The 12,706-nt window shown below is 40.8% G+C and overlaps 1 protein-coding gene across 2 annotated transcripts in view; it reads left to right on the top strand.

Annotated features, from left to right (window-relative positions):
• The window catches only part of LOC134204184 (uncharacterized), a 31,349-nt gene extending 24,921 nt beyond the window's left edge, over positions 1-6,428 (top strand). For both annotated transcript variants that reach the window (XM_062679011.1, XM_062679020.1), the window contains exon 6: positions 5,043-6,428. In XM_062679011.1, coding sequence (XP_062534995.1) covers positions 5,043-5,642 — 600 coding nt within the window. In that variant the 3' untranslated portion in view covers positions 5,643-6,428. The remainder of the gene's footprint in view (positions 1-5,042) is intronic.
• Positions 6,429-12,706: the final 6,278 nt, after the last annotated feature.

Raw genomic sequence — 12,706 nt, 5'->3', positions numbered from 1 at the left:
TACATACACACAAACAGACATCACCTCAAATTGTCGAGCTGAGTCGATTGGTATATAACACTATGGGTCTCCGAGCCTTCTATCAAAAGTTTGGTTTTGTAGTGAAATTATAGCCTTTACGTATACTTAGTATACGAGAAAGGCAAAAAAAAATGGAACATGCTCAACAATTTAATGTGTCCATTTTGTACTTCACCGTGAAATAGTTGCAGAACTCAGCAGGATATGATGAGCAACACCCAATGGAATGAAACTTTTGACGAGCTTCAAAGCAGGATAGAATAGGATCAAATTCACGGAACTGTGTTGCTCTGTTCGATGGAATGAAGCTTGTACGTTCAATGCAAAAGATGCCATATTTCCTTCTGTACGCCAAGAAACAGCTTGAGATGTCCGGACCCAATTCTTGCTCTTCACCTAGGCCATAGCATCAGGACATTGAAACACAGTACCAGCACACCTTTAATTTTATCTATTAATTGCTATTCGTTTGCCTACTCCAACCCGACGAGGACAATTCGCTGAGAGATTGAGTTTTTTCATACATGGTCACTTCTTGAGCCGTTGCAGTTATGTTTTCCTCGGTATTGTTGATCTCAACCGTGAAGCATTTGTTGTCATCGTTATCATGCTCATAGCTTTGGACGAAGAGTTGTTTAGGGTTGTTTCTTTAACACCGCGTTTGCAGCAGCAGAGTTTGTATTTTGTTGCACAATACACCCAGGTTTTTTACTCGGTTTGGTTTTAGTCGTTTGAGACCTTCAGCGTCAATGAAACAATGAGTTAACCCCTCGAAAAAAATCGCAAATAATCAAAGAAAATTCATATTTAAAAAGCTGTTGAAGTTCAGCTTAACCGAGAAATTAATGAACTCCAACCGCGTAAAAAAAACCTGGGTGTAGTAAACTGGATGAGCTTCAGCAACTATTCACAGGTAAACCTCGGGTAACACTGGAATACTCGTATAAACTTCTACTTATTACTCCATAATTTGCACCGTAAATTGGATTCATAAATTTAGTTTAAAGCTAATAATCTCCTTGTGAATGATTTTTTTATATATAAATTTCGTGCTTAATAACCCACGGACTACGGGTGTTGCGAAACCGCTTGTGAACCCCTGGTTGTCAATTTGACAGCTCATGTGCAACTGTGATAGTATAGAGATGAGTGTCGTTTAGCGCTCGTACACTAATGTGCAATTCGTCATGTGTAAAAACATGTTTGTTTTCCTTCTGCTCATAACCTCAAAAATGATCGGGTCATCACAATGATATCAAAAGAGTCAAAAAATATATGGAAATATACTCATTTTTACCCAATCTTTGCTGAGTTGCACCATCTAGGAGTGTTTGTTTTCCTTTTATCGCCACTCACACATTCGGACGTGAGAATCTCAATAGCGAAAGAAGCGAGAAAGTTCGTTAGTGTGGTAGGCACATACAGGATCTGTCTCATTTGGAGAATTAAACTTAAAAGTGACAGTTCGAAAATTAAAAAATCACCCCGTTATAAGATTGGCTGGTGCTACCCAGCAATTCCAATAGGACATCGATGGAAAATGATTCGATATCTGTCAAAAGTAATCTTGCTCTGCGAGCAGGGTTATTCTATAATTATTGAAATGTCACTTTTAAGTTTAATTTCAGTTTAATTATCCAATTGAGACAGACCCACAGAAGGTAAACAGGAAGGGGAGATATGTATGAAATGCGCCGGCTGGGTAAAATGCGCCACTACGTGTTCTTGGTTATTAACCCACATTTTGTCTCAAAATCGTGAGTGGCTGAAGCCAAAAAATATTTGCAAGTCGTTACACAAAAAAACTATATCAAAAACTCTGTGTTTGAATTTTTAAAAATAAAATGTTTTTTAGCTCTTTCCTATGCAATTTCTGTGTTTACGTCAACAATGCTTTTTTCAGATACAAAACATATTTTCTCCTTTTTTTAATTAGTCTAAAATATAAACTACTTTAAAGTATAAGACTGCCACTAAGCTTTTGCAAAATAGTGTGCTATTTCAGTGAAAAATATTAGAATACAGTAATATACCGATTTCATCACCCCCATGGTAAATTTTGGGGTGATAAAATAGGAAATGTGACAAAATCGAAAAAAAAATAGTTTCAATTTTTTAATTCATTTCACAAATACGAATCAGTCCAGCCTTGGAAAGGTAAAATGGGCGGTACCCCGTTTGGCATAATGCCATATGGCATAATGCCGTTTGGCATAACGCCGTTTGGCATAATGGCCATTTGGCATAAGGGCCGTTTGGCATAATGACCATTTGGCATAATATGTATGCGGTGTCAAATTGAAGGCCATTTGGCATAATGGCCATTTGGCATAAGGGCCGTTTGGCATAACGACTATTTGGCATAATTTGTATGCGGTGTCAAATTGAGGGCCGTTTGGCATAAAGGCCATTTGGCATAATTTATATACGATTCCAAATTAATTGCCGTTTGCAACAATTCATATGCAATTAAGAAGGGTAAATTACAGAAAAAGTGAATAAAAGTTTTGCTATCAAGGCTTTCAAGAAATGGTCAGTACAAAATTCTATTGAAATAAACAAAGAACTGCTCGCGTTTCAAAGAAGGGTGAATTATAGGAAATGAAAATGATAAGGCGTTGAAGTGAATAATCTTCAGAGTGATATACAGTGAACCCTTCAAGAGACGATGTTCTATGACTCGATATCGAGCCATGGAAGCAAGTTATGCCATATTATAAAATATGTTATGGGTTTCTGTGATGGTCCCTTGAAAAACCCTAGCAGCACATGTTTCACATAGATTACTGCAATTCATCTGTGACCAGATTTGGTCACAAACAAGTTGCTGCAACCATTTTTGGCTGACTTTTGTTGCTCGGGAAGCTTTTTAAGGATTTATATCCCACTTCTCGATATTTCCTTGAGCCGATGGTCCCTTTATTATCGACTCATGGAGGATTGACTGTATCAACAATTTTATGGTGTACCGTTTCTTGATGCACTTGTTTGCCTGTTATAAGGCAAAATGTGTTATTTTGCCTTCTATAACTGCTCGCATTTGCCCGGTTTAACGCCAAATGTGTTATTTTGCCTTCTTTGAATACTCGAATTTGCTCGGGTATTGGCAGCAAAACGATTCACTGCAAAATAATTCTAACTGCGGAATGATACAAAACGCCGAATGGAATATTGCGCAATGGTAATGATCGCGATGTGGTAGATCAAGAAATGGATTACCGTGGAATGTTGTACCGCAAATTGTCGTATAATCTTTAGAGCTTCAAAGTCTACTTAGCATCATCGGAGTAATTCACCTCCGATGATGGTAACCCAAGCAACCAAAAGTTCGGATAAGAGGGGATGTTTTGGCGTAATCAGCTCGCATTTTAAATAATTTTTTGTATGGTGAGAGCGCAAAAGCGAACTTTGAAGTTCCGTTAAGGTGCTTGGAACTCAATGTGAACCAAAAGTGAACCAATTGGTATTGGTTCGGTTAGGAACAAATTTAAGTAAAATCCGAACTTTTGGTTGCTTGGGAAGTAGATTCCTGGGCAAATAATTTGGAACAGTGTGTAAATTATGTCAAATGGCTATTATGCCAAACGGCCCTCAATTTGACACCGCATACAAATTATGCCAAATAGTCGTTATGCCAAACGGCCCTTATGCCAAATGGCCATTATGCCAAATGGCCTTCAATTTGACACCGCATACATATTATGCCAAATGGCCATTATGCCAAACGGCCCTTATGCCAAATGGCCATTATGCCAAACGGCCCTTATGCCAAATGGCCATTATGCCAAACGGCGTTATGCCATATGGCATTATGCCAAACGGGGTACCGCCGGTAAAATGCGTGATTGGCACTCGATATTTCTTGTCGAAAAGACTTTGGAATCCTTGACAAATACTCAGAAATGATTTATAATAAACCATAGGCGGTGAAAGTTTTTTTTTCATGAGAATCAATGTTGTTTGCGATATTATTTACAAAAATAACGTGACAAAATCGGGACGTGATAAAATCGGGCCGAAAACGTGACAAAATCGGGGAGTGACAAAATCGGGTCGACACTGTGGTTCAAATGCACTCTAAATCCATTCCATCTTTAATCCTTGTCAATTCCAATGCAAAGCCACTCCAAATCCAACCCAAATTCAATCTAAATCTAACCCAATCTAAATCAAATCTAATCCAAATCCAATCAAAATTCAAATCCAATAAAATCCAATTCTCTAATCGAAATCCAATCCTAATCCTATCCAAATCCATTACTAATTCATTCCAAATTTATTCCGATATCCAATACATCAATTCTCGATTTCATCAACTCCTTTGTTTCAGTACTTGTTCTCTTGTTTTGTTGATTTCACTCCTTCACTAATTCAGTCCAAATTAAATCTTACTCTTATTCAAATCCAGTCCAAATCCAATTTAAATTCTATCCAGAGCCAAGCAACTCTAAGTCCAATTCCATCAATAATAATAAATATCATCAATAAATTGTTAATTTTATCCGTTTTTTTGTTTTGACAATTCAATAAATTAAAAATTTCAAATTATCAAATACAATCTAATTCAAGTCAACTATAATCCAAATCCTATCCAAATCCAATCCGAATCAAATCCAAATCCAATCCAAAACCAATCTAAATCCAAATCCAATCCGAAACCAATCCAAATCCTATCCAAATTGAATTCCAATCCAAATCAATCCAAATCCAATCCAAAGGCCGATTTCGTCACCTCCGTTTAGGCCTTGAACCATGTTTAAGCGTATGGGTAAGCACCGCTTAACAGTTAAATGGAGGTGAAAAATTGGCGCTAAACACCTATGTGTCACGACATTAGCAGCGGGAAACCATTTCTTAAAATTCATGCACCTTTCAAATAAGATACGACTTTCAAATTCTTCGGATTCATCGTCAAACGATCCTGCACGACTATCTCCTTTTACTGCCGTGACTACCAAAAAAACAGCCGAAGAATGTTATATATCAGGAACTAATCCAATTTCTCGTTTAAATTCACACAGGTCTGCCCTTTGACGGATACGATCACGTGCACCATGGTTTTGCAATTCACCGCAAGCGATACCAGCAAGGCAAAGCAATGCCACAACTGTTCCTCGACGATTGATTGCCGTACCCATCGGAAGATTTATCAGTGCCGGTCACTGTTCACCTGGAACATCGCCAGCGGCGAGTGGACTGTGCTGGACTATGGCTGGCTTGCATCCGGACCATATCTGGAGGTGAAAAAACTTGCCAGCAACTACAACCGTCTGATCGGTAAGTTGCGCAAATTCACCCGTAAGCTATTCGCGTCTTCGGCCTTGGCGGCAGACGAACTGGATAGCAACCGAACGTACGAGTACCTGCACCATCTCCGGGTGCTGGATTCCAATAACGAGAAAACCAAAAGCCGTTTGGTCGATATGCTGCACATGATTGAGTTCTTCCGGAGGCAACCGCACGACACGGGAGGGGATTCTGACGATAGCGACGACGATGACGACTGGCGCAGCTCGGTGGGGTCATCTGGCCACGACGAGGAGGAAGAGGACGATACTGGGACGGTGGTAGAGGGAGACACCCTCACGTCGGATACGGTTAGTGATGAAGATGATATTTAATTAGGCGGGGAGAATTAATTTTAGCTAGAAATGAATTGTGGATTCACTCGTTTTTAACTGGTCGAACTGATAAGATAACGTCATCGTGATATTCATGTGTTGTAAAAGCGTGTAGTTTTTCATCTGAAATACTTTCTCTCCATTCCTATGTGAAAGTACGTTGAAATGTAAGTCTCTCTTGTTTCCTCGTAAGTACGTGCGTTGATCGTAACACACTTTTAGTACATAATGTTTAAGAACTTGTATCTTTAGGAGGAGACCAATCGATTAACCGATTGCGCTATTCTTTACTATTTTTTTTTACCGAAATCATAATTCCTCATCCACCAACAAAAAGTCGTATTTATTATATCCCTACCATTTTTCATTGGACTGTTAAGATAGCGTTGAACTATTAGGATAAAGAAGCTGGATTTGCGGAGAGTGATGTTCAACTTTGGCAATCTTACCATTTACTCTTGTAAGTAGGATGAAACAGATGGAATCGATAAGTGAATGATAAATATTAAATACCCCAACTTGTAGTTTGCATAATACAAGCGCGAAACTAGTTCAGAGAACACAATGCTCATTAGGACGATAATAAGAATAGTGAAAATGGAATAAGACAATGCAATGTTAATGTGTGCAAATAAGTCTGAGTAACTATTGCGCTTTTGTCAACTATCAAACATAATTGTACAATCGTAAGTCAACGAAAAAGTTCCAGAAAAATAAAACTATTGATTGAATTACTTCTTCTAATGTTTTGAGGTTCGCAATAAAAATTTCAAACACTAACTTAAATAGACGTTGTTATCAAAATAATATTCGAAATGCAAATTCTTTGTGTCACGATAAAACTATGGACTCCATTGCCCCATAATCTGCTTGCATCGCCTGAGTCAACCGTCATTAACAAATTATTTTGTTTAGTGTTAGTCAGATGGACTGCAGGGGAAGTGTACCGGTTTTGGCCACTTTAGTGCCTAATTTGGGCAACTCTAAAAAATGCATTTTCTTCAAAAATAATCGTTCAATTAGATGCAGCGTTGAAGCATAAGGGATAAATCACCTATTAGAAATAATAAAACCTTCGTAAATTGCTTTATTTTCAGACTTACTTACTTACTTATGGGTCCTGTAAACCTCCGGTGGTGCAAAGGATCGACTTGAAAGATCTCCATCCTGAGCGTTGCCCAGCTATCGCTTTTACCTGTTGCCAGGTTAGATTTCGGTCGACTTCTTTTATTTCTTTATTGAGGCTTCGCCGCCAAGAGCCTCTGCCTGCGATGTCCCGCTGGGTTCCAGTCTAATGCTTGTTTAGAGATTTCGTGTCCACCCCTACGTAGAGTGTGGCCGACCCAGCCCCACTTCCTATCCCGAATTTCTGTTGCTATCGACCTCTGGTGACAACGACGATGGAGCTCGTTGTTTGAGATCCAGTTGTGAGGCCACTAGGCCCGAATTATATTTTTTGTTAAATATCTTGGCTGTGCATATGCACAGCATATGTTTCGAAATGGACAAATTGATATGAAATTTGCGAAAAAGAATCCACGTGTCTTGGAGGGACTCGAACCCTCAACCTCCTACTCTCTAGATAGGCGTGATAACCCCTACACAACAAGACCACTTAAAGGTCACGTTTGCGGAAAAGCCATCAGAATCCAGTACCAACCTCCACCGCGGTTAGCTCTCTTTTGCAAATTGAATATCTTTCGGATGCTTGATTTGTCCAATCTCCACATGTGCTTTACTATTGTATACCCACAGCCAAGCGAGTGCACATTGTTTATTAAACGAGAGGATCGCACTCCATGCCCCCCAGTAACTGTGTGGGCGGGACGGTATAGAATGCGAATTCAATCGCACTCTGCTGTGCCAAAGGCTTGCTTGGCTAAAGCATTTGATGAGTTTGATTGCCTTAACGTAAGCGGTCGCGTGTACTCAGACGACTAATGACGGTGAAAGACCGACACTTGATTACAATTAATTGCATACCGTCATTAGTCGTCTGAGTACACGCGACCGCTTACGTTAAGGCAATCAAACTCATCAAATGCTTTAGCCAAGCAAGCCTTTGGCACAGCAGAGTGCGATTGAATTCGCATTCTATACCGTCCCGCCCAGACAGTTACTGGGGGGCATGGAGTGCGATCCTCTCGTTTAATAAACAATGTGCACTCGCTTGGCTGTGGGTATACAATAGTAAAGCACATGTGAGATTGACAAATCAAGCATCCGAAAGATATTCAATTTGCAAAAAGAGAGCTAACCGCGGTGGAGGTTGGTACTGGATTCTGATGGCTTTTCCGCAAACGTGACCTTTAAGTGGTCTTGTTGTGTAGGGGTTATCACGCCTATCTAGAGAGTAGGAGGTTGAGGGTTCGAGTCCTCCAAGACACGTGGATTCTTTTCGCAAATTTCATATCAATTTGTCCATTTCGAAACATATGCTGTGCATATGCACAGCCAAGATATTTAACAAAAAAATGGTTTTCGTACGGCCGAGTTGCCGAATAATATGCAATTAACCGAATTATATACCGCAGGCATCTGTTAATGAACATCTGCAGCCGTTGAGTGTTCTCCACTGATACACACCATGTTTCGCTAGCATATAACAGCACAGATTTCACGTTAGAGTTGAAAATTCGTATTTTGATGCGTTTACTTATCTGCCTGTTTTTCCGGATATTTCTTAAACTCGCAAAGGCAGCCCTTGCTTTCTTGATCCGTGCGCCTATGTCGATCTTATCATATCAGAGCGCCGTTAAGCGAGGAGTGCAACGTCATCAGCCAATTCGAAGTCGTTTAGGTGCTCCATGGTAATAGGCTGCCATAACAGCCCGCGGTTTGGTTCACGGTCAATCGCACCTACCAGAATCTCGTCGATTACGATGAGGAACAGTAACGGTGATAGAATACATCCTTGCCTCACACCAGCTACGACCCGGATAGGGTCGAACAAGATCCCATTGTGCAGCACTCTACACGAAAAGGCCTCGTACTGTGCCTCGATGAGGCCGATGATTTTCTCAGGAACCTTGCGTCTCAGGGCGCCCAACATATTCTCGCGATTGAGACGGTCGAAAGCTTTTTCGTAGTCAATGAATACCAAGTAAAGGGACTCAGTCAGGTCACCCTTTTGGGAAAGTTGCGGTGTCAGCTTTAAGCAGCTCGGCTGATATGCGATCGACCCCCGGGGATTTATTCGATTTCGAACCAGTGTTTCAGCTGATCAGTTGGGTCGGTCAATAACTGACCATTCGCGTCTTTCACAGGCATTGTTGCATTCATCTTCGCCCCGCTTAAGCGTCGGGAGATATCTTAGAGGAGGCGAATGTTTACGGTTGCGGCGGCTCTGTCTCCTTCGTCGGCCAGAGAGTCTACCCACGCTTGCTTGTCCCGTCGACATGAGCGTTTTACTTCCTTCTCAAGTGCCGAGTATCGTTGATGGGCTAAGACTTTGGCTCCTCTGGTTTTTGATCGCTCTATCGCGGCTTTGGCTTCTCTTCGCTCCTCTATCTTCCTCCAGGTCTCATCGGTGATCCATTGTTTTCTCTGAGTGCGCAGTTCGCCAAGATTGTTCTCGCTGGTGGTGATGAATGCATTCTTGATGGCGGTCCATTGGTCTTCCACGCTGCCACCTTCCGGAATATCTGCAGAACGCGTCTGCAGTGCTAGAACCTTAACCATAGAAAAATATGACGTAGCGTTCATATCAGGGAGTTTGGCGGTACCGGGCTCATCATCAATCATAAGCATAAGACGTGTAAAATAAAAGTTTCAATTAATTAGTACTGATATCGTGTTAGTGTCTGAATATGTTGGACCAAAGGTATTTCACCTAGATCTGAAACAAAGTCTGAAATGCACACTGTGTGAATGGGCAGCTTACTCCAAAGTATATAATTATTGACGGCGATTTCAACTCCCACCATAACTCCTGGGATGCTACGCATTCGAACAACAAAGGGACAGGGACATCTGGCTACAGAAATCAGTGTTAGTTTAGCAAACCCCTTGAAATCACCAACGTTTATTAACCGAACCAAACTACAGGACATTCAAAACAATTGACCCTTGTACAACTAGTAATTTAAGCGACAACAGGAAGAAGAAAGAGGCTCCATCATATGTGGGTTCTATGACACTAACCCGAATGTCACTGCCCCGAATGTCACTACCCCGAACGCCAGTACCCCGAAAGGTCACTACCCCGAATATTCCCCTACCCCGAATGACAACTACCCCGAATACCCCACTACCCAGAAAGGCCATTACCCCGAAAATCATATAAATATACTACGCAATAATTTTAATTATTACTTTTGCATATGCTAACAATTATCCCAATATTTGAGCCGGGAACGCTCGGGATAATGCGGAAGAGCGAATGCCAGAGACCTTGCAACAGACGGTGCTTATATAGAGACCAACAAAGAGAATGAAAGCAAATCTGGCTTCACGACCTTCACGAGAAATTTGTGATGTGACTTTCAGTATAAGCAATTATTGGGTTTTCTATAATACATGTCCTGTCTATGGAACGGATATTAATATCTTCAGCAACAATTAATGTTAATGCGCAATAAACAATAAACGCACTTACCCGGGACAAGGCGAGAGAGTAAATTACTTTTTTCTTTCAAATTATGCACTTGCCCGGAATGAGATGGGAGAGTGAATGTCTCCTTCTTGTAAAGCGTGCTTGCCCAGAATAATGCGAGGGAGTGAATGCCTCCTTCTTTTAAATCACGCATATGTCCGGAAAAAGGCGGGAGAATAAATGACACCTTCTTTTAAAGCACGTGCTTGCCTGGAATCATGCGAAAGAATGAATTTCTCCTTCTTTTAAAGCACGCATCAGTGGGAGAGTAAAAGACACCCTTTGAAGCACGTGCTTGCCCAAAATAAAGAGGCCTGCACAAACAGTGAACGCCTCCTCCTTTTAAAACACGCATTTGCCCGAACTAATGTGAAAAAGTAAATGACACCCTCTTTTAAAGCATCCGCTTCTCCGGAATAATGCTTCCTTCATTAAAATTAATGCTTCCTTCTTTAAAGGCACGCATCTGCCCGGAATAAAGTGGGGAGTAAATGACACTTTCTTTTAATGAACGCACTTGCCCGGAATAATGCGAAAGAGTGAATGCCTCCTTCTTTTAAAGCACGCATTTGCCCGGAATAAGGTGGAAGAGTAAATAACTTCTTTAAAGGAACGCATTTAACCGGGATGCGACGAAAAAGCAAATGTTTCCTTTTTTTTAAACAACGCGGTAGCCCGGAATAAGACGGGTGAGTAAATGACTCATACTTTAATTATTTTAAATATGTTATTTTTGACTGATTAGTTTCTATTTTCAATTATTGAAACGCAATCTAATAAAGTAATAAAGTGAGCAAGAAAGTGAGTACATGTTTTTTTTTTAATTTTTGACAAATTCGGGGTTATGGTCATTCGGGGTAATGATAATTCGGGGTAGTGACCATTCGGGGTAATGGGTTATTTGGGGCAATAGAGTTTCGGGGTACTGGCGTTCGGGTTAGTGACATTCGGGTTAGGGACATTCGGGGCAGTGTCATAGAATCCATATGTGATATGGGGAAAAATAAGTTTCATGAACGGAAGAAAAAGAAAGATTCAAAATGTACTCGTACGCGATGATCCGATGATGACCCAGATCTTCCTTGACAAATACTTTCCTCAAGAGGATTCTCTGAACCTTTATTATGCCGTCCTACGACATAATAACTTCCACATTCTGGAAATCATTCTTGACATCAAAAAAGGATTCTGCACCAGGACCTGATGGAATTACCTACAGCCTACTAAAAACACTGCAGACGTAGGAGACGTTTGGAATAACATGTGGAGAAGATGTTCGATAACTGAGGAATTGAGAAACATTAAAATTGTTGCCACCCCGAAGCCCGGTAAGTACCCCGAAACTGTAGAAGGGACCATGCCAATCTCCCTGGTCAACTGTGGACTCAAGGCACACAGCTGTATTGAAAAACTGAAACACCATTTAAAGGAGAAAAAAAAGTCTACCAGACTTGTCCTTCAGGTTTCGAAAACGTATATCCACAGTAAGCTGCTTAGAATGCGTGACGAATAGGATATTCCAGGTAAAACGCGCTAATAAAATCACAGCAGTTATATTCATCGACCTATCCAAAGCTTTCAATGCGGTCAAGATGGAAGTATTGGATGATCGCATTTCTACTTAACAGACCTGTTCAACTACGAATAGGATACGGCGATGTTTCACTAAAGGTAAGTAAGTAAGGTAAGACCCATAGTGTTATAACATATTATAACCGTACGATCCGGCCGCGCCTTCCGAAATGATTAGCGGATGGTTTAATCGCCACTCCTATTGGAGACCATCCACCTGTTTTAGGGTTGCCCGGCCTAAGACCTTTCAGGGAAAGGGTTATTATTTTCCAATAATGGAAGGAAAGCGCGAAGATCGACAGGCTATAGGGATTCCAAAGAAAATTACTTCCCATTCAAAACACGATCGATCGTTAATAAGAAACAAAGACAACCTAGTAGAAAGCAGAATATCCGCTTACAGTTGTTTTCATCATCGGTTGGCTATAAACTGCTCACCCCGACCAAAATCGGAAAGAATGGAGAGTGTCCGTTGGTTGGATTCAGGGCCAACCTCCCCAGTAAAAGAATCCCAAAGAAAAACTACTGAAAAACGATACCGAGTGACATGAAAACCTCCTCTACATTACCTCTTCTCGTTTCTGTGAACTAACCAAGTCGGATTGTCTGTGGTACCTTATAACATTTTATTCCAGCTCAAAACACAATGGTTAACCCGTTCAATTCATACACATCGATTTAGGGTTTTCGTAGGCCTACATTCTATAATTCAAAAACTCTCTCTTCTTCCTTCTTATCCTCTAACTCTATTCGCTTCTGTTCTATCGCAATCTAATAACCTCCTATCACGTGCTTTTGTGCGGTGTGGGCATTCACTTTCTGTGATCGGCTAACATAGAAAGAGCCTCTCACGGCCACGCATCACCAACCAAAATTGGGAGCAGGCAAATCCAAAAAA

Source organism: Armigeres subalbatus, chromosome 1, assembly GCF_024139115.2.
Source record: "Armigeres subalbatus isolate Guangzhou_Male chromosome 1, GZ_Asu_2, whole genome shotgun sequence".
In the NCBI taxonomy this organism is placed as follows: domain Eukaryota; kingdom Metazoa; phylum Arthropoda; class Insecta; order Diptera; family Culicidae; genus Armigeres; species Armigeres subalbatus.
The sequence above is the reverse complement of the archived record's forward strand: the minus strand, read 5'-3'. Positions and strand labels throughout refer to the sequence as shown.